The sequence below is a fragment of the Macaca mulatta genome, chromosome 10 (assembly GCF_049350105.2).
Source record: "Macaca mulatta isolate MMU2019108-1 chromosome 10, T2T-MMU8v2.0, whole genome shotgun sequence".
NCBI lineage: Eukaryota > Metazoa > Chordata > Mammalia > Primates > Cercopithecidae > Macaca > Macaca mulatta.
Window position 1 is genome coordinate 116,047,013 of NC_133415.1, and position 22,210 is coordinate 116,069,222.

General features: G+C 49.4%; 1 protein-coding gene across 1 annotated transcript; it reads right to left on the minus strand.

Annotated features, from left to right (window-relative positions):
- On the minus strand, positions 1 to 21,274 carry YTHDF1 (YTH N6-methyladenosine RNA binding protein F1). Its single transcript, NM_001266576.1, has 5 exons — positions 21,128 to 21,274; positions 20,856 to 20,880; positions 19,154 to 19,233; positions 6,019 to 7,539; positions 1 to 1,299 (listed from the first exon to the last, which is right to left on the minus strand). Exons 1-5 carry the CDS (start codon positions 21,152 to 21,154, stop codon positions 1,273 to 1,275), a joined length of 1,680 nt encoding a protein of 559 aa, NP_001253505.1. The 5' UTR covers positions 21,155 to 21,274; the 3' UTR covers positions 1 to 1,272.
- Positions 21,275 to 22,210: the final 936 nt, after the last annotated feature.

A 22,210-nucleotide genomic window follows, 5' to 3' on the forward strand; every position in this document is an offset into this window, starting at 1 on the left:
TTGCTAAATAGTATTGTTTATTAAGGCTTGTATTCTCCTAGAGGAAAAACCCAATGTCGTCCAGGACTCCATTCAGGCAGTAACAGTTCAGAGGAAGTGACACGCTCTAAATACAAGTCTAATGATACAGCTGAAACATTAACTCAGAGGGTCTTATGGAGCAAGTAGTTTTCAGAAAGCATCTGCTCTCTAGGACAGTAAGGATCCTCTACAAGGGCACGTGCAGATCCAGGCGCTGGAGCGTCAGGCATGGGCACCATTTTCATGCTTCAACTCAAACTCCAGGTGGTAGTGAGCTCAAAGGTCCCTCATTCCACAAAACATGACAGCAAATTCATTTTCTAAAAAAGTTTTGTTTTGTTTTTACCCATTCAACAGGAAAAAAAATTAGACACACACAGTGAAATTTACACCCAGCAGCATCCCCCATCACACCATCTGTACTACCAGACCCTACACTGAAAGCTCAGCATTATTGGTATAAAATACTAAGACTGCATTAGGATTCTTAAGAAAAGGGTAAAATTTAAAAAGATGTGCAAACAACGAAGAATGCCCGAACCTGAACCAGACCGAAGCACCTTCCAATTCCTCCCCACATCATGCCCCAACACCATCCAGCCCAACCGGACACCAGGACAGTGAGGGACGGGTGGCCGTTCAGTGGGCAACAGATCTGGAAGGAAAAATTTTCCAAAAACAAAAAAAAAAGTGTCTCCCAAATTTAAAAAATTAAAAGTTATCTGACTAGTAGAAAAATCAAATGGGTAAAATAGCACTTTAGACAAATAAAATGACAAATCAGAATGAACAAGATAATCATTAACCTTTTGATTTCAGTATTTTCAAGAGATTTTATCAGAATACTCTAAATGACAAAATGACTCATGGTTTCTTATGTTTGCTATGAAGCAATAAAGGGATGAGAAATATGAAGTCTCATAGAACAATATCAAATGACTGTGAATTTAAGAACATAATTTCCGCCAAAATAGATGCTTTGTTTATAAGGATACTTGTATTTCACATTAGATCAGTCTGATTGATAAGCTGACAAAAAAATACTCCTTTATTAGTGACTTCTACAAGATTATAATACATAGAAAAAGTACAAATAAATGCAGATCCATCTGGGCAAAAATAAACGACAAGAAAGGCAAAGATGCAACACTCAACCCCCGCAAGGGACGACACACTGGAGCTGACCAAGCACACGTGTTTTAAACTGTTTTCAAAGTCAAACGTTAGAACATGTAAGAAACTGGTTCGTCCTTATTGTTTGTTTCGATTCTGCCGTTCCTGCAAAAAGAAAAGACAGCAATTGAACGCGCTGAGTAACCACACAGATGAACCCTCCCAGAAGTGGGGTCCACGGCTGCCCCGTAGCTGTGCCTACAGATCTGGAGGCAAGACCCTGGATGGCACCCAGGCCGCACCAGCACACAACTCTGAGCTGCGCTGGGCCTGCTCTGTGGGGGACTGGCCACACTGGGCATGGCATTCTCCCCACCCCCTCTACCAGGAGAAAAGCATCACCCACAACGGTCACATGGGCTACTTGTCTAATGGGAAGCCTTACTTCCCACAGCTGTCTTTCCCTCATGTGCCACTATCATTCCACATGGAAAGACACTTAGCAATGTGAAAATCTCTACACTCAGAGGGAGGAGCTGGCACGACCAGGCTCTCAAGCAGGCCAGGGAGACGGAAGCTGTTCTTCTGTATTTTATCTCATTTAAACTTCTCAGTGGCTCAAAGGACACCAAAATCCTTCCAACTGGCTAACAAAGTGCTGTGTCATGTGGCTAATGAAGGGTAGGAGGACCCGTGTGGGCCTGTCCAGTTCAGGCCCTTCCCCCACTTCCCCATGGCTAGACTGGCTCAAGGCAAAGCTCCTCTGACCAGGTTTGCTGCCGACTCCCGTTAAGAGAATCATCTTTTCCAGAGAGTGTATGACACACAAGCTTGAGACTTACACCCGAATCTTTTCCCACACTGGCCTCCCTGAGTAGCAGTGTCTAGAAGCCCCTTCAGTCTCCTTACAAGGCAGCATCCAAAGATGAAAATGTGTGATCTAAGGAGCACACGCTGCACCACTCAGCTAGAGAGGTGTCCCAGGCCGAGAGTGGTGGCACGCACCTGTAATCCCAACTATTTGGGAGGCTGAGGCGAGAGGACAGCTTGAGCCCATGAGTTTTCGGCTGCAGTGAGCTATTATCTGCCCTGCACTCCACCCTGGGCAACAGAGAGAGACCCTATCTCAAAATAAAAACAAAACAGAAAGATGCATCCGAGGCACCTCCATCCTCGTCTGGCCCCTTATCTATTAAGACGCAAACTAATAAAGCCAGCGGGTGGGACACCCAAACATTTAACCTGAAACCTCCTCTTTTGTTAAAAATGGACTGAATGTGTCTTCTGGTTAATAACAAACTTTGCTGGGCACTGGAATAAACACCAGCCTCCTCAACTGTGGCTGCTCTCACAAGCCGCTGTGGTGTTCTCTGTCCCGAGAAGGCTCCAGAGTATTTGGATTAAGGACCTGGATAGGCAGGTCCTACTCTTAAGAATTAACATTTCCTCCCTACCCTCAAATGTAAAACTGGAAAAATTAAGAACTCTATATTTTGCATTCTCTTAAAAATTCTGTTTAAAAACTCTCTTCACAGGCTGGGCGTGGTGGCTCACGCCTGCAATCCTAGCACTTCGGGAGGCCAAGGCGGGCGGATTGCCTGAGCTCAGGAATTCAAGACCAGCTTGGTCAATATGGTAAAACCCCGTCTCTACTAAAAATACAAAAAAAAAAAAAAAAAAATTAGCAGGGTGTGGTGGTGGGCGCCTGTAATCCCAGCCACTCTGAAGGCTAAGGCACAAGAATTACTTGAACGTAGGAGGCAGAGGTTGCAGTGAGCTGAGACTGTGTCACTTCACTCCAGCCTGGGGGACAGACTGAAACTGTCTCAATCAATCAATCAATCTCTTAACAAAAGAGGTATTGCTGTTCCTAAAAAGCAAATGCCAATCTCTTGAGTTCAAACTAGCTGATGTTAAAGCCACTCACAGGGAAACAACCCACCTCCCTTCAGCCCTTATAAACAGCTACAAAGTTTACTGTGTGCTCTTTAAAAATACTATTCCTCATAAAATTTCTCAAAAAAAAAAAAAAAAAAAAAACAAAGAAGTACAGCTTGTTCTTTCGAGGAATGCTCAACAAGCATCCAGGAAATGCTTATGCCTGAGATTCTCTCTGCTCTTTACTTCGTTTCAAAGAGCCTGCCCGGAGGTCGATGTGGGGTCGGGTCGGGGGCACCTGCCGCCAGGGCAAGGACAGTTAGTCTGAGGAACTAAGTGATGCTCACCATGTGGAACGCTCACCACTTTCACTGTTTTAAGCTAAGAAGTTTCTAGATTTTTTTAAAACCAAAAAATGTATCAACCCAGGACTTGGTCTGACTCTGCTGACATAAAAGCTACTGCTGTCCTAAGAAATCAGTATGTTTCCAAATTTATAGCTGGACAGCAATCTTGCAAAATGCTAACTCTATTTTACTTTCTCAACGTTCAACTTGTTTATGAGCTTTAGAGCAATGCGGCCAAACTCTAAATGACAAAGAAAAGGTAGGTCTGTTCTTCGAAGTCCTGAGAGAACCTTGAGAAAACTGCCCGGGGGCTCCACCAGCACAACCGCAGTTTACAACCAAGAGGAAGGAGTCCCCACAACTCCTTCCTCTGGTGAAGCTTCCCCACAATTCTCTCTTCAGTGCACTACTTTGTTCTTAAAACTGCACTGACTCGGCCAGGCGCGGTGGCTCACGCCTGGAATCCCAGCACTTTGGGAGGCCAAGGTCACGAGGTCAGGAGATTGAGACCAGTCTGGCCAACATGGTGAAACCCAATCTCTACTAAAAACACAAAATTTAGTTGGGCGTGGTGGTGGACGCCTATAATCCCAGCTACTTGGGAGGCTGAGGCAGAAGAATCGCTTGAACCTGGGAGGCTGAGGCTGCAGTGAGCTAAAGTTGCACTATTGCACTCCAGCCTGGGTGACAGGGAGATTGTCTCAAAAAAAAAAAAAAAAGCTATTTGAAATTCCACCAAATATTAACAAATCAGGTTCTCATTTGTCACTTTCAATAATATGAATTAATGTTAACACTGACCCACACGGGCCCAGAGTTTGTTTAACAGTTTAGGGAGGGTTACCAAGGTCCGTCCAGTGACACTCCACCGGCACCGGTGGCTCTGTTGGACTTGCCTCGGAACACCCGAGGGGTCTGAGGAACACCTAGATCCTGCAGGCCGACACTCACAGGCCCTGCAGGCCGCCCACCAAGATGCTTAACCCAGCACCCGACACTAAAAAGCAGTTATCTAAGGATCAAGTTTTTATAATGCAAGTTGTAGGACACTAGAATTTTAAAAACACCAACCAGGTCAGGAGTCCGCACACTTTACGAAAACCCAAGTATCACGGTATTTAAGAAGAAAAACTGCGCGCACACACACACAGCCAACTTCCAGTGTAGCCAGTTAAGGACCTAAACCTTCAGTAGCAATTATCCCTGCAAATTTAGCAATTCAGTATTTATTTTATACCTTAAAGAGCTATGTGTGTAATCCCAGCTACTTGGAAGGCTAAGGCAGGACAATCACTCGAACCCGGGAGGCGGAGGTTGCAGTGAGCCAAGATTGCACCACTGCACTCCAGCCTGGGCCACAGAGCAAAACTCCATCTCAAAACAAAACAAAAAAAAAGGGCTAAAACACAGAATTTCAGTAACTAATTCAGAATCCAGTAACTGGAAATAAATGACGTCCTCTTCTCTTCTCACAAAAGAGAGGGACTGATACTCTTCCAAAGTTCTACAAGCCCCAAGTTTTTCAGGACTTGCATAATGTTAAGACTGCAGACAGTGCAGGCCTATATATATATATATATATATATATATAGGGATATACATATCCCCATATATGCCAAGTACACGCCTTTTGGCCCAAAATACAATAGGACACTTGGCGCTCACAGGTGAATAATCCCTTTAACATAGAGAACTGAAAAAGCACTGAAAACCCATCTATTATCAACTGACATTTCAGGAAGAGGTATTTCTTTAAAAGCAGGAGACAATCTCAGGATGAACTCTCTTGAATAAAGGAAGCATTATGAAGTATGTCAGCAGCATCATTTTCCCATTGCTGGTGCCAGTTTATGGGCGTCTGAGCCCTTCTGAGGAGCAAACACATTCAGTCCTATCGTACATCACACGAAGGCACAGACTCAGGAGTTTGGCTACAAGTATCCCAGGAAATCAGGACTGTCTCAAAAAGGCCCAATCAATGGATTTTTGATACAGGATCCGTATTTATTATAAAATGTCTGGATTCCAAACCTACCCCACCGCCATTTTCTTTAGGACCTAGATGGAGTGAGTTTGTTTCCAAAAACTGCAGGATACTGGGTTTTTAAAAGAAAAATAAAGCAACAACCTCCAGATCACAGACCGGAACTTTCCAGCTGCTGAGGGTCAGTGCCCTGGGAAACAAGGGCCCTTGGCCAAGTGAGGTCTCGATGCCCTATGTGCCCACTGCAGTGCTGCGTGAGTATCACCTAAGCGTTCCTCACGGACAGAGGCTGGGAAGCACTGTTCCAGAAAGTATCACGACTCAAAAAGGAGAGGAGAAAGTTACCCTCAAATTCTACACAGTGTACAGAAAATTCTACAGTGTACAGAATGTGTACACTGTGGCCCCAATTATTCAATTATAAGTGGAGAGTGATCAAAGTCGTTTGGTGACATCCACTCAAACATCATCACTGGTTACTAGCGGTACCCTCCGCGGGGAAAGCCCACGAGGCTGCCAGGACCTGGGCCCGCCCACCCGCGGCCAACTGGGAGCTGCCTGTCAGGAGACTCAGCTTGGCGGACCTGCCGCATCTGCTCACCACCAGGCCACCTGGTCTAAGTGCAGCACCAAGGACACATCTGCATGGCAGCTGCCTGCAACACCCAGACTCACCTTGCGCACCACTTCCTCCTCCTCCTGGCGCTTCTCGTAGTGAGCAAAGTCATCGAAGATGGAGGTTGTGTGCTTGTAGGAACTGATAATTTTCAGCACTTGTTTTGCTTTTTCTAAGGGCACCTCCTGGGTGTCCCGCGAGTTTGTGACCGGTTTGTTGTCGTTATTCTCCAGTCTGATGTGCCGGAGCTGGTTATTGGGCACATCCTTAACAAAAATCCACTTGACATCAAATTTCCCCTTCCACTTGTCCTGAGACCAGACCCCAGCACTGGTGCCGTAGTCCACGGGGGACTTCATCTCGGCCACCCCACAAAAATGCCCACTCCCATTGACGCTGAAGAGCAGGTAGACGGGCCCCTTGCTGCTCATGCAGCGGAAGGCGCTGTCCAGGCGTTTGTTGCCGTGCTCTGTGCTACACCAGATGGAGTACTTAATGGAGCGATGGATGTCATCCTCAGAGTAGCTCTTGATGATGAACACACGCCCGCTTTTCAGATTCCAGTCAAACTCTTTAGGGTTATAGCTGTGAGCAGCCTTCAGTTTTTCAAGGACAGGGTGGGATTCGACGCTGGGGGTGGAATTAGGCTGGACATTTCCAGGAGAGTTGCTATCACTGCCAGCCCCTCCACTCTGCCCAAACGCCGCATTTCTGTTGCGTGGGGCAACCCAGCGGGTCTGGGGTGGCTGCTGAGGGCTCTGATACTGCAGTTGAGCCACAGGTGGGGGCTGTGCTGGGAGAGGCTGAGCCACCTGCTGGGGCTGTGGGGCAGCCTGTGGGGAGGGTGCCTGTTGGGGGACTGGGGCCTTTGGCACAGGCCCCTTGTTATCCCAGGTGCCAATGTCCATGTTATGCTTTATAGGTGGAGGGGGCAGCGCACCCCCCAGGACAGGCCCGCTCTTTGTTTTCATTTTAGGCTGTGGTTTTGCAGGCTTGCTGGCAATGGCAGCCCATGAGGTCGGCTTTGAAACTGGCATGTTCACATTTGTCCCACCGTTGCCAGAAAGGACACCAGTCAGTGCCACACTGCTGACAACGGAGCCCACCGTCTTGACAGCAGAGGAGCTGACGTCCCCAATCTTCAGGCCAACCATGCCCTGCTCCAGGCTGTTCATCCCGGGGGCCTTGCTGAGGGTGTCGCTGTGAAAGCCTGGCTGCCCGTCCACCACAGTGCCACCCAGGGAGCTCGGCGGGTAGGTGTAGCTGCTCCCATACGCAGAGCTCTGGGTCTGCTGACCTTGAGACCCACTTGTCCCCCATGCTGAGAACGCAGGGTTTTCAGGGAAAAAATTAAACCTGTGCTGATAGATGTTGTTCCCCAGGCCCCCAGGCTGCCCAAAAACAGCATCGTGCATAAAATGATGGTCTCCGTTACTGAGCTGTCCGTAGGTGGTGAGGTATGGGATCGGAGGGTCCCCTGCAGTGGACCATGGAGCCTCATTGAGGGAGTAAGGAAATCCAATGGACGGCGGGTAATAGCTGGACAGGTAGGGGTCGCTCATTGAGGGGTAACTGTTACTCTGAAAAGCAAACGTGACAAGTTACAGCACTTCCACAACACGAGGAGGTGATGAAAATGCCAACCGCCTCTTGCTCAAGCACAGGCGGGGTAAAAGTAAGACCTGCACAGCACTGGGCCACTCCTTCCAGAAGGAAAGCTGTGGTCGCCAATGGGAGAACCAAATCAAGACAGAGAAATTAATGATGAACACAAACCAGGGTGTCGTCTCAAAATGCGAAGCATCATTTGCAAAGCTCTGAATTCAGGCTAAATGACTAAGCTAAGCCTCTCTAGAACTGGCAAGGGAGCAGCCCCTCCCTCTACTCTTACCCACAAAGGAATCCAGAGTTAGGACTAAATCCTTGCCCTGCTGACGACAATGCTTATGACGGACACGGACGGCATCATGGGCACTGAAACAGCTTTGTAAGGCAGAGATACTTCATTGGCAAACCAGGATGTGCAGGGCCGTGAGGCAGTTTGCTCCAGAGTACAGACCCTAAGCTCACTAATTACTCAGCAGGCCCCAGGCGCCCACCTCTGGGCCTTGACACTCCTCCTGGGACACTCTTCCATACCTGGACCAAAGCTCTCCCAGACATCCTTCAAGGGCGCTTCAGAGGCTCCTTCCACACACCCTTCCTAGCAGAGAGCCCCTGCCTCTAAGTCCAAGGGGGTTCACATTCCCATGATTTCCTGGGTACAGCACTGGGCTCTTGGAGTAGGCCCCTGCACAGAGGGCCCTGGCTGGCTCCAGCTCCTTAGCCAAGAGAAAGCATCCTAAGTGGAGGACTCTGCACTCCGGGTGCAGAGCAGCCCTTGCTTTGGATGCCAACTCACCTGGGCTTCCTTGTGAAAACATGTCTGTGGTGACTGGAACCTCGGAGAGTGGTTTTAAAGTGACGGAACCTTGAGCCAAAAAGGTCTGCTAGAGAAGGTGAGTGCTTGAGTGCCCCATCGTAGGGGTCTTGGAAGAGCTGCCCAGGGCACAAATTTAGACTTAAAGTCAGCAGTTCTGGGACGGCACCTCCTTGGAGAGACTCAACCAAGGGTCTGGTCATGATTGGGTCCCTCCAATACTGCCTTAAAATGGCTTTCGTGTGAGGGGTGTGTGTGTACATGCATTCGTGTGAGGTGTGTGTGCGTTCGTGTGAGGTGTGCTTATACGCACACACATGCACACAGGCGGGCGAATCGTGTGAGGTGTGCTTATATGCACACACATGCACACAGGCAGGTGAGAAGGGGTCCGGTGTGATGCAAGAAGGCTCCCGCCTAGATGCATCGTCTAAAAGTGTCAAAATGCTATTACAGAAAACAGAGCAGGAAGTAAAAAACACGGAGCTCTCCAGTCTGTGATGCCCGTTTTTGGATTTGCAGTTTTCCTGCTCCCCTCCCCCCAGTCGTCCAAGTAACCAGAAAGTTCTACGTAGAGAGAATATGCTCCAGACCTCATCTCCCAACCTCATCCCTGCCACGCTGACCTTTCATGTTGGCATCAAAGGCCACACTATGAAGGATAACAGCACCCAGTCGGGCACACCAGGTGGAAGGCAGCTGAGGCAAGAGGGAGACTGGGATCTCAGACAATGAAACAGGCCTGCTTCACTGGAGGGGTGACCACAAGCGGCTCTCCCTGGGGGCAGTGTCCCCGACACCAGCCAACACTGGTGGACTAATGAACCGGTGACCTAGCCACCACTTCCTGCCTCCTGCTCCCATCCTAGAAAACCAAGGGCTTCAGAAATCCTATTTTCTAATTTTCTTCCTGGTGACTTCTCCACTTGTGAGCAGACAATTCCAGAACCTTTTTTTTTTTTTTTTCTTTTTTTTTTGAGACAAAGTCTCACTATGTTGCCCAGGCTGGAGTACAGCAGCGAGATCTCAGCTCACTGCAACCTCTGCCTCCCAGGTTCAAGCGATTCTCGTGCCTCAGCCTCCCAAGTAGCTGGGATTACAGAAGCACACCACCACATCCGGTTAATTTTTGTATTTTTAGTAAAGACAGGATTTCATTTTGTTGGCCAGGCTGGTCTTGAACTCCCAACCTCAGGTGATCCACCTGCCTCGGCCTCCCAAAGTGCTGGAATTACAGGAGTGACCCACAGCGCCTGGCCCCAGAATCATCTTTCAAAATGCACTAACTGCTGTTTCCCTGTAATACAAATTTGAGATTCTGGGGGTATAAGAAGACAATTGAGATGCTATCAGTGTTGTACAAACATGAGATTAACCTGAGCTTATTCTCCCTCAAACAACTTCCATGATGCTGGCTCCTTTGCTGCAGCCTTTCCCTTGGGTGCTGCCCTGGCCAACAGGCCCAGACAGGAGGGTGAGCGAATCAGGGGGCGGTCTGTGCAGAGGACTTGCTCCTTGAGTCGCTGGCCACAGGTGCCTTCAAGGACGGCAGGCAAGGGGACAGTGGCCCCACAGGGAAGCCAGCCCTCCTCCTCCCATCGGCTGGACACATGCTCCTCAGCAGCGCTGCAATCACAACACATCCTCCTTCTCACACAAAAAGAGCAGATGAAAAAAAAGACCTCGATGGCCGTGTGGTACTGTAATCCACTGGGCCACACCACCAACCAGAGGAGTCAGGCCATGGACACATATGCCCAGGAACACTTCTGACTACACTTAAAGCCTTAACCAAGACAGGACATCACTTACCACGTGAAAAAATGCACATTACATTAAGCATGTAACATCTTGAAAATCCAATTGAAGCATTAAATGGACACACCCAGCACACAGGCCACACAGACACAGAGCCCACAAATGACCCACCCAGCTTCCCTCTACCCAAGGTGCAGGGCCTACAGTTCTAGCTGGTACTCCGCAAACCCTTCAGCTCCAGATCACCACCATTCACACCCTCAGCCACAGAAGATGGTGACACTAATCAGCTCTGCCGGCAGCCCTAAACCCTCCTGACACTTCTGTCCTCACCGGGTTACACGGCCACACAGGCAGGCTGGATGTAGTGACCTGCGGTCCTGTGGGCCCGATTTCCATTTTCATCTCAGTCTTACTGACAGCCCATTTCCTGTTACATCTGCCATCTTTCCTTCAAAACTCTGAAGGTAAAGCAGCAGGTTAATTTGTAATGCTATGTGAAGTAAGTCATTCTGCACATAAGAAAACCTGGAAATGCTGTCCTCTGCCTTCTTTATGAGCCACATATCAGGCTGCTGTCCCACTCTCCTTCCCTGGTCAGAGAAGCTGTCCCACTCACAGTCCTGGTCACAGCGCGTGGGAGACAAATGGAAACACAGTTTGGGCTGCCTGGAAAACACACGCAGCCTCCTTTCAGGGCCTTTGATCTCCCTTTGTCTCACACACAGTCAGGCACAGGTTCAGCGCTCACTTGCTGCCAAGTGCTGGAGGCGAGCTGTGCTGCCCCCTCAACATTCCTTAGTGCCATGGCTCCATGGGCACTGAGTTATGAGTGTGAAAGTTTACTCCTCAGGGATATAGTTGCATTAACTCCGGCCGCGGTGGCTCACACCTGTAATCCCAGCACTTTGGGAGGCCAAGGCGGGCGGATCACGAGGTCAGGAGATCGAGACCATCCTGGCTAACACAGTGAAACCCCGTCTCTACTACAAATACAAAAAACTAGCCAGGCGTGGTGGCGGGCGCCTGTAGTCCCAGCTACTCCGGAGGCTGAGGCAGGAGAATGGCATGAACCCAGGAGGCGGAGCTTGCAGTGAGCCGAGACTGCACCACTGGACTCCAGCCTGGGCGACAGAGCGAGACTCTGTCTCAAAAAAAAAAAAAAAAAAAGAACAAATTCAAAGCTTGTCCTTTTTTTTTTTTTTTTTTTTGAGACGGAGTCTCGCTCTGTCGCCCAGGCTGGAGTGCAGTGGCTGGATCTCAGCTCACTGCAAGCTCCGCTTCCCGGGTTTACGCCATTCTCCTGCCTCAGCCTCCTGAGTAGCTGGGACTACAGGCGCCCGCCACCTCGCCCGGCTAGGTTTTTTTTGTATTTTTAGTAGAGACGGGGTTTCACCATGTTAGCCAGGATGGTCTCGATCTCCTGACCTTGTGATCCGCCCATCTCGGCCTCCCAAAGTGCTGGGATTACAGGCTTGAGCCACCGCGCCCGGCCTCAAAGCTTGTTCTTAACACATTACTACCTCTGAGCAAGCATATTTTGGTCCTGGTAAATGAGTGGCATAAACAGACCTTTTAAGGACAATACAGGCAAAACCATGATCCTGCTCCTCTGCAGCCACCTCCACAGAAGACTGCTAAACACTTTTCCAAGCTAGGCACCTCACTGCAGCCCCTGCAGAGAACTGAAGACCTCATCGAAGAAAGCCTAACACGTTTTCGGCCGGGCACGGTGGCTCAGGCCTATAATCCCAGCACTTTGGGAGGCCGAGGCAGGTGGATCATCTGATATCAGGAGTTTGAGAGTAGCCTGGCCAACACAGTGAAACCCAGTCTCTACTAAAAATACAAAAATTTAGCCGGGCGTGGTGGCGCGTGCCTATAATCACAGGCACTTGGGAGGCCAAGACAGGAGAATCGCTTGAACCCGGGAGGCAGAGGTTGCAGTGAGCCGAGGTTGTACCACTGCACTCCAGCCTGGGCAACAAGAGCGAAACTCCGTCTCAAAACAAAAAAAGAAAAAAGAAAAAGAAAGACTAACACATTTTAAAGGAAAAATCAGAGTCCCCTGACAAAGGAAAATACAACTTTAGATTCTTAAGCCTCCTCCTGTGACTAACTTAAAACTGATAAACAAAATTGACACTCAAAGAATTAAAGAAAACTTTAATCAGGGAACATATTATCTCCAGGTTACTCGAAAATCCAAACAGTAAAACACAAAAAAGCCCCAACTCTACATTAGAACTAGGCCGGGCACAGTGGCTCAGGCCTATAATCCCAGCACTTTGGAAGGCCAAGGCAGGTGGATCACAAGGTCAGGAGTTCGAGACCAGCCTGACCAACATGGTGAAACCCCATCTCTACTAAAAATATAAAAATTAGCCGGGCGCGGTGGCAGGTGCCTGTAGTCCCAGCTACTCAGGAGCCTAAGGCAGGAGAATCGCTTGAACCTGGGAGGCGGAGGTTGCCATGAGCCAAGATAGTGCCACTGCACTCCAGCCTGGGCAACAGAGTGAGACTCCGTCTCAAAAAAACAAACACACAAAAAAGAACTAAGAGCAGTTTTACATATTTACTCAAATGTAACGACATTATAAAAAAGAAACTTCCATCCGAATGAACAGAACCATTTAAGTTGAAGTTAAAATGTTTACTTCCTGTATCCATTTTTCTGAGATAGAGTTGGAATGACCAAGAGGAGAGACTAAAGCAGAAATGATCCCTTCAGAAGCCCAAGAGGAACAGAGAGAAGCATCTGCTTAATAAAAAAACACACACACAAATAAATTATGTAAAGGGGAAAAGTATCGAGCGTACTGCTGAAAAGTGAGGGAGTGACACGGCTCCTGGGAACCAGCTCTGACCCAGGACAGGGAACAGGCCTACCAGGATGACCTGCGGCTCTTCAGGAGAAGCCTTAGAGAGCGCAGAGAAAATGTTAGAGGAAAATAACCAAAAAACCCTAATTTACCTACTTGGCTGCTCACTTTTCAGATCTGTTTTCAGGACTGGTCCTTCTGAGGCTGCAATTTCAGCCCCTCAGCTGGTGGCATCAATATGCAGAGAGAGCAGTTTCTGACAGAATTCCTGCATTTGTTTCAGCAACTTGCCAATAAGAAGCATGTTGGCCGGGCGCGGTGGCTCAAGCCTGTAATCCCAGCACTTTGGGAGGCCGAGACGGGCGGATCACGAGGTCAGGAGATCGAGACCATCCTGGCTAACACAATGAAACCCCGTCTCTACTAAAAATACAAAAAAATTAGCTGGGCGAGGTGGCGGGCGCCTGTAGTCCCAGCTACTCGGGAGGCTGAGGCAGGAGAATGGCGTAAACTCGGGAGGCGGAGCTTGCAGTGAGCCGAGATAGCGCCACTGCACTCCAGCCTGGGCGACAGAGCGAAAAAAAAAAAAAAAAAGAAGCATGTTAAGATCCCACTGTGTCCTTCCAGCTGTGTTTCTGGGAAGCCGCTGTGATGGCAAATGCCTACTTAGCAGGCTCTGCCACTGGGTATTTTAAGGAAGCCCATATTTTTAGATGTAGCCACAAGAAACTGACACTCCCCGGCTGGCCCTCAGGTCATCCTGGGCCTACCAGAGCTGCGCAGGCACAGCAGGAAGCCCTGTGCCAAGCGTCTCCAGGCTATTCTCAAGGAACTCCTAGACGCTCTGATGAGGCATTGTGTTCAGGGAAAAAAACCACCCAAAATCTGATGAGCAATTTCATCAGTGTGTGATCAGTGTACTTACACAAATGGAGACGTGTGACAGTGGAGGCAGTATCCTTACCACACACTGAGGCCGTAACCTGTACAATGTGTGACTGTACTGAGTAATAAAAGTAACTATAACTTTAGTAAGTATGTGTGTGTCTAAACATATCTAAACACAGAAAAGGTACAGTAAAAATTCAGTATAAGAGATCAAGAACGGGACACGTGTACACTTACGGTGAATGGAGCAGGTAGGCCTGAAGTTGCTCTGGGTGAGTCAGGGAGTGAAAGTGAAGGCCTGGGCCCTCACTGGACACCACTGTCACCTTTAGAAACACCGTCCACTTAAGACTACACTCAATTTTAAAATTTTCCTTTCTTCAATAATAAACCCTAGCCTACTATAGCTTTTTTATTTTACAAACTACTTTTTAAAAAGCTTTAAAAGTTTTTGACTCTTTTGTAAACACAAACATATCACATATCTGTACAAAAATAGTTTTTCGTCATATCCTTATTCCATAAGCTTTTTTCTATTAATTTTTTTTTTAACTTTTTGAACTTTTTTGTTACAAATGAAGACATGGCCAGGCACAGTGGCTCATGCCCGTAACCCCAGCACTTTAAGAGGCCGAGGCAGGGGGACTGCTTCAGCCCAGGATTTCGAGACCAGCCCAGGCAACACAGTGAGACCTCATCTCTACAAAAAATCAAAAATGAGGCAGGAAGATCTCTTGGGCCCAGGAGGTGAAGGCTGCAATGAGTCACCACTGCACTTCCGCCCGGGTGAGGGAGAGACCCTGCTTCAAAACAAAACAAAACAAAAAAAACCAAAAAACCCAAAAGGACACAAAAAACACACATATAGGCCAGGCGCGGTGGCTCAAGCCTGTAATCCTAGTACTTTGGGAGGCCGAGGCGGGTGGATCACGAAGTCAGGAGATCGAGACCATCCTGGCTAACATGGTGAAACCCCGTCTCTACTAAAAATACAAAAAAATAGCCGGGCGTGGTGGCGGGCGCCTGTAGTCCCAGCTACTCGGAGGCTGAGGCAGGAGAATGGCGTAAACCCGGGAGGCGGAGCTTGCAGTGAGCCGAGATCGCGCCACTGCACTCCAGCCTGGGTAACACAGCGAGACTCCGTCTCAAAAAAAAAAAAAAAAAAAAACACACATATTAGCCTAGGCCTACACAAGGTCTGGATCTTCCACCTCCACATCTTGCCCCACTGGAAGGTATTCAGGGGCAACAACACACATGGAGCTGTCATCTCCTGTGACATCAATGCCTTCTTCTGGATTCCTCCTGAAGAACCTGCCTGAGGCTGCTTTCCAGCTAACTCTGTTCTAGTAAGTAGACAGAATATGCTCTTAAAAGTATAGTAAATACATAAAGTAGTAACAGTCAAGTATTACGCACTGTACGTAACTGTGTGTAACTGTAGGTGTATACCCTGGTATGACTGGGGCAGTAGCTTTGGTTACACCTGCAGCACCTCAAACACATGAGTAATGCACTGCCCTTAACATGGCAGCTCCAACATCACCAGGTGACAGGAATTTTTCAGCACCATCATAAATCTTATGGGACCACTATCATACTGTGGTCTGCTGCTGACCAAAACTTCATCCAGCAGCACAGGTACAGGTGTCATCTCCCCCATGCCCAGGTGGCCTTGGTAATTTCTGTCAGTGGGGTCACAGCAAACACACTCAGTCTGTTGGTCAGCCAGTGCGCAGGAGGCCTGGGGGGCCAGCGGCATCTATTCCCAACTCAGGCATCATGCAGAGACAGGGTCTTCTAACTCTGAGTAGGAACTGTTCTGGGTCATTTCACAGTCTTTCCTTTCAGAAAACAACAGAAAACTGGGAAACTAGAAGTCCCTGAGCAGGCAAAGCCTCAAAAGAGAAAATCAGCCAGGCACCATGGCTCACGCTTGTAATCCCAGCACTGTGGGAGGCCGAGGCGGGCGGATCACCTGAGGTCGGGAGTTCCAGAACAGCCTGATCAACATGGAGAAACCCTGTCTCTACTAAAAATACCAAGAAAAAATTAGCCAGGCGTGGTGGTGCACACCTGTTTTCCCAGCTACTCAGGAGGCTGAGGTAGGAGAATCACTTGAGTCAGGGAGGTGGAGGCTGCAGTGAGCTAAGACTGCACCACTGCACTCCAGCCTGGGCAACAAAAGCGAAACTCCGTCTCAAAAAAAAAAAAAAGGGAGAAAATCACAACAATCAAGCCCAACCCAGAGCCCTTCACTCCCAGTTCCTCTGCTTCCCCCAACTCCCATTCGAGTCACAGACTAGAAGACAGATACTGAGCGGCTACAGTCGCAAGCACCTCAGGGGCAACTAGGACTGAAACTCTAGTACCAGAAGCACAGCAAGGTGGGTGAGGTGAGGCCTCTCTGAGGGAAGGACCCCCACCACATGGCAACAACCCTTCACAGCCCATTACAAGTTAAACCAACCTAACAGGCAGGCATTCTCCTAAGACTTTCTAAACCATTCTAAGTATTACAGTTTCACACAAAACACAGGAACCAAACTAGCCTCCAACTAGATACTACAAACCATACCTGGATTTTTCTCTTTTAAGTACCCATGATTAGGCTGGGCACAGTGGCTAATGCCTATGCTCCTAGTACTTTGGGAGGCTGATGCGTGTAGATTGCTTGAGCCCACGAGTTCGAGACCAGCCTGGGCAACACAGGAAGATTTCATGTCTACTAAAAATTTAAAAATTAGCTGGGCGTGGTGGCACATGCCTGTAGTCCCAGCTACTCGGGAGGCTGAGGTGGGAGAATCACCTGAGCCCGGGAAGTCAAGGCTGCAGTGAGCCGTGATCACACCATGCACTCCAGCCTGGGCAATGGAATGAGACCCTGTCTCCAACAAAAAAGGACCCAGGGCTGATAGATCTGTTCACTATCGTAACCGTGGCCGTGGCTCCACAGGCATGTCTGTTATGTTCACTATCGGAACCGTGGCCGTGGCTCCACAGGTATGTCTGTATAAATCAGAAGTTATAAAACTGTACTGTATACATACAGAACTAAGACACCCACTGACATAAAAATAATCTAATCCATTTGTAAAGAAATCCTCCCAAACAACACAAAAGCTCCGACTTTATAAAAATATTTTTGGCCGGGCGCAGTGGCTCATACCTGTAACCCTAGCACTTTGGGAAGCCAAACCAGGAAGATCACTTGAGCCCAGAAGTTGAAGACCAGCCTGTGTACAATATACACAGACCCTGTGTCTGCAATCAACCAACCAATCAATCACCAGGTATAGCGGTGCACGCCTGTAGTCCCAGCTATTCAGGAGGCTGAGGCAGGAGGATCGCTTAAGCCCAGGAATTTGAGGCTACAGTGAGCTATAATCATGCCCCTGAACTCTAGGTTGGGTAAAAGAACGGGACCCTGTCTCCAAAATATACACATACATACATATACACACACATATACATAGACCTACACACACACGCATACATTTTTAGGTGTCCTGATGCAACCTCCTTTCCCCTTTATTGGCTAAAATTCAGTACATAATACTATTAAAGTACTAAAATAATAACAACAGTAGAAAACAAGATATTCAAAAAATCAATTCATTTAACTTCCTGCCATTACCTCTATCCAATGCCCATCACTGAAGTCAAGTCAGTTCTGCCAAGAGGGGGGCCAGATTCTCAGAAGGCAACCAAGAGACAAGAAACAAAAGCAGGGTTGGAGCGGGGGGCAGGTCTGCCAAGGCTCCACCTGTACAAGGTTTCCTGGTCTCCAAGCGGCTTGATTCGCCAAGTGCAGTAGGAGTGAGGGGGACGAAGGAACATTCTAAGTTCTAAGACACCTTAGAAAAGGGCAGTCTAGTTTTATTCCTTCACAGAGAAGAGGTGAAGCCTGGTTTTACTTTAAAACATGCCCAGTAGCTGAGGGCTATTTGGAGCGGCGAAGGAAGGAATGCGAGCATCTGCTTTGTGCTGCCCCATGAGGCCTGCTCACCAAAGTGAGGAGCTCACAGAGGTGCAGCCTCTCATCCAAGCCACTGGCCTGGAGGCAGGGGAGTCTGGTTCCTGAGTTGGACTCTTAACCAGATATGGCTTCTCTTGGGAGTTTTGCTGCAACAGTAGCACAGAGGAGAGAGAGCAGCTCCCAGTAGATTTTAACCAGGGCAATTGTATTCCCCAAAAAACATCAGCCAAGATAGTTTTGCTTGCTACAACTGGGTATGGGGAGAGGGAGTTGCTAATGGCATCTAGTGGGTGGGAAGCCAGGGAGGCTGCTAAACATCCAACAATGCACAGGACAGCCCCCAAAACAGAATGTTCCCATGCAAAATGTCCACAGTGCCAAGGCAGAGAAAGCCTGAATTACCTAAGAAAACAGGGCAGCTATGACTCACTGGGCCCTGCTGTATCAGGTACTGTCTCAGCGCTTTATGTACACCATCTGATGTCATCCTCCCAACAATTCTACAAAGAATTACTCCTCTCTTTCTTCCACAGAAAAGAAAGTTGAGGCAAGAGAATGCAAGCCACAGACACATGCCAGTCAGTGGTGGAGTTAAAAGTGAAATCAGGCTAGGCGTGGTGCCTCACGCTTATAATCCCAGCACTCTGTGAGGCCGAGGCAGGTGGATCACCTGAGGTCAGGAGTTTGAGACCAGCCTGGCCAACATGGAGAAACCCTGTCTCTACTAAAAATACAAAAATTAACTAGACGTGGCGGTGGGCGCCTGTAATCCCAGCTACTCCTGAGGCTGAGGCAGGAGAATGACTTGAACCCGGGAGGCAGAGTTTGCAGTGGGCTGAGATCGTGCCATTGCACTCCAGCCTCAGTGACAAAGAGTGAGATTCTGTCTCAAAAAAAAAAAAGACTGAAAACCAGGCGGCATCTGGCTCCACAGCTGCTCCACAGCCCAGCTCTCAGCTGCTTCCCGAGACCACAATTCCAATCATCCACAGCGAAAAATAACCAGTAAGCTTCAGAAACACACACAACTCCACTGCATCAAAGGCAAGACACATCAGTGACCCACAAAAACTGGAGCCAACTAGACCTGTTTGCATCCCGGCCCCATTGGGATGCTGCCTCCTCCATGGGGTAAATCATTTTCATCCCACTCACGCCCAAGGTTAACAGGAGGCACATCTTCATGAGCATTCTATCATTTCTAATACTTTATAGTCTGCTGCTTTGTTGTTTAGGATAATTTAAAAATCAGAAATGACAACAAAGGTGTGTTACACGACAATTAAAACCAACTTAAAAACAAATATATGCTAACAAAATAAACTCACCTGATTTGACTGTCCAGTAAGGTAGGGCTCAAAGTCATTGTCATGAACTGTATCCTTCTGATGTAAAGAACCATTTTGTACTAGAACAAAAAGTTGCAAAATATTACCCTCAAATTTTAAAAGATTACTTTTAAGCACGGAAGTCAAAGTTAGTAAAGTCTATTTCCATCTATTTCTAGCAGAAATTATGCTTTTATTTTAAAAGGAATAAAACCAGTATAGAACTGAGGTTTACACAACTAATTAGAAGGGTGACAGGAAACTTTCAATAATTTAAGCTAAATTTTAAATAAAGGCTTAAACATAATTTGGTGAGATTGACCAAATTAAGTGTTAACACATAATGCAAGGAACACATAACCAGGGTGAAACTGACATGGTCTAATAAAGACCTATGTGTGGCAAATAGAAGTGGAGCCTCCAAAAACCCAAATGCAGAATGTATGCCCAAATGTATGGCGAAACTGAGGGAAGAAAACTTAAGAGGGAAGGGGCTGCAACTGAAGGACTACTGGGAGTTATTATCTGACTCTCCACAGTGAACCCCAAATATCTGAGACAGGTCTCAGTCAATTCAGAAAATTTATTTTGCCAAGGTTAAGGACACACCCATGACACAGCCTCAGGAGGTTTTGACAACACGTGCCCAAGGTGGTCAGGACACGGCTTAGTTTTATACATTTTATAAAGGGAGTCGTGAGAACAATCAATGTAAGATGTACATTGGTTTGGTCTGGAGAGGCAGGACAACTTGAAGCAGGGAGGGGGCTTCCAGATCATAGGTAGGTAAGAGACTGCATTCTTTTGAGTTTCTGATTAACCTTTCCAAACGAAGCAATCAGATAAGCATTTATCTCAGTGAGGAGGAATGACTCTGAGTTCAGTCCTTTGTCCACCAGGAATTTCCTTGTGGGCAAACTGTGGGGGAGGTATGTAACTTTTTATGTCTTAGAAACTATCTTTTTCAAGAATAGAAGGGGAGGCAGGTTTGCCCTAAGCAGTTCCCAGCGTAGCTTTCTCCCTTTGGCTCAGTGATTTGGGTGCCCGAAGATTGATCTTCCTTTCACACCACTTTTCTTCCCACTGTTATTATGCTCAGTCAGAAAAAGAAAGCAAAGGTAAATAAAGTGCTGGGCCTTTTCCAATCTTAAAACACGATGAACCACAGTATTTGTTTACACCTGAGCTGACACACAAACTAGCTAAAAAAGTGTTTCAATTTTCACACCAGTGCGCTCTGAGGGTTTATCCCAAGCCATAATGTCACAGGAGATGCTAACAGACTTGGAAAACGGGCTGAAACTACCCGGGATATGGAGCTTAGCCTGCAGAACCTCGGACTGCCCCTCTCCTAGAGCAGCCCCTACTGGGCAGCAAAAGGCAAGTCGCTCGTCCCCTGCGGCCATGTCCACCCCGCAAAGCCTCCTCTCCTACCTCCCCTTCCCCAAAGCAAATCCATGATCATGCAGTGGGCAGAGAAGGGCCCAAATTACTCTGAACACTCATTTAAAATTTCACTTCTTGAGAAGCCCTTGTCTTCGACCTGCCAAATCTCCCAGAATCGTCACACAACCTCAAGTTTTATCTCCCTGAAGCTGGCGGAAGAGAGAAAGTTTCCGGTCCCAGACGCAGCTTCCTGGACCGTTCCTTCCCCGTCCTCCTCCACTCCAGCCCGCGCCGGCCGTCCCGGGACTCCGCTCACCTTTATTATCTTGTCCTTTTGTTCTCTGCACCGCCGCAGGCCGGGACGTGGGGTACACACAACCCGCGGAAAAAAGGAAACACAAAGTTATTCACCAGAGAACTGGTCTCCAGCGGGCAGCGAGCTCCGCAGGCCCCGAGGCGCGGTCACGTGCGACCCCGGCCCCGAGACCCCGGCCCCCGCGACCCCGGCCTCTGCGGTCCAGCCCAGGACCCCAACCCAGCCCCCGCGACTCGGCCCCGGCCACGGCCCCCGTAACCCGGCCCCGCTACCTGGGTGTCCACGCTGGTGGCCGACATGCTTCATGAACAACTAGACGCGGGGCCGGGGCGCCCGCCGGCTCGGGCCTCCCCGAGAGGCCGGGCCTGTCACCCTAGCTCGCGCGGCCCCGGGCCCCGCCGCCAACTCCCCGGGCGCCGGCCGGGCGGCGGCGGCGGCGGCTGCTGGGCGCGCGGGCCCCTGACGAGGCGGCGACGGCGGTGAGCCCCGGACGCGGACGCGCTGAGGAGGCGTCGACTCCAATGGCGGCGGCGGCGGCTGCGGCGACAGCGGCAGCGACGGCGGCAGCCGGGAACGAGACTGCGCAGCGTCAGCGCGCACGCGGGGCAGGCCGGGAGCACCGCGCCGGGCCGCCACGCTTCGCGCCTGCGCGCTGCTGTCTTACGGGACAGATTTCGCTCCCAGGTCGTAGTTTCGCGCGGCGGGGCGGGGGCCGCAGCCGGCTGGGCGGGGAAGCCCCGAGCCGGGGAAGTCACGTGGGGCGTGTCCGGCGGAGCCGCGCGGCCTGTTGGGAAGGGGCTGGCGGGCTGCGTCCAGGTGTGCACCGCGCCCCCGCACCCCCGCGCCCCGTCCACGGCCGCAGCCCCCGACGCGCTACAGGCACTGAGGCCTCTGTGGTTTTCCCCAAGGTCTGAAGACTAAACGCTGCTCTGGTCCGACAGCCGGGCTACGGGTCTGTACGTGGTCGGTCCCCCCTGCCCCCACGCGCAAAGCCCTGCCCGCCCAGAGCTGCGAGCCCCTGCGCCTTGCCGCGGGACCTGCGGGCTTTGTTCGCTTTGCAGCCCTGGCCTTCAGCAGCAGCGGAGCCCGGGGCCCGGTCCCGAAGGTCAGCTGTTCTGTGGATGTACCTCCGGACCTGCAAGAGGCTCGCCGGCTTATAACGAAGTTCGCATATTAGATTCTTGACCCCGATTTCATCACCAGGAGGAAAAGAGACTTACGGTAGTGCTCTGTGCCGCAGCCTAGGCCGGGCCAGGGGAATTCTGGTCTTTGTTCGAGGATGGACAGCACCTTCTTAGCTGCAGCTGTGCAAAGAGAGCCCAGTTCTCAGTTCCTTACCCCTCAGCATCCCCAGT

What these genes read in the sequence shown, in the direction of transcription:
- YTHDF1 (NM_001266576.1), bottom strand. Translation starts at nt 21,154, where the DNA reads ATGTCGGCCACCAGCGTGGACACCCAG. An exon ending in CCACCAGCGTGGACACCCAG is followed by an intron (nt 20,881 to 21,127) that starts GTAGCGGGGCCG and finishes GCGGCGGTGCAG; the next exon opens with AGAACAAAAGGACAAGATAA. An exon ending in TTACTGGACAGTCAAATCAG is followed by an intron (nt 7,540 to 19,153) that starts GTGAGTTTATTT and finishes TTTGCTTTTCAG; the next exon opens with AGTAACAGTTACCCCTCAAT.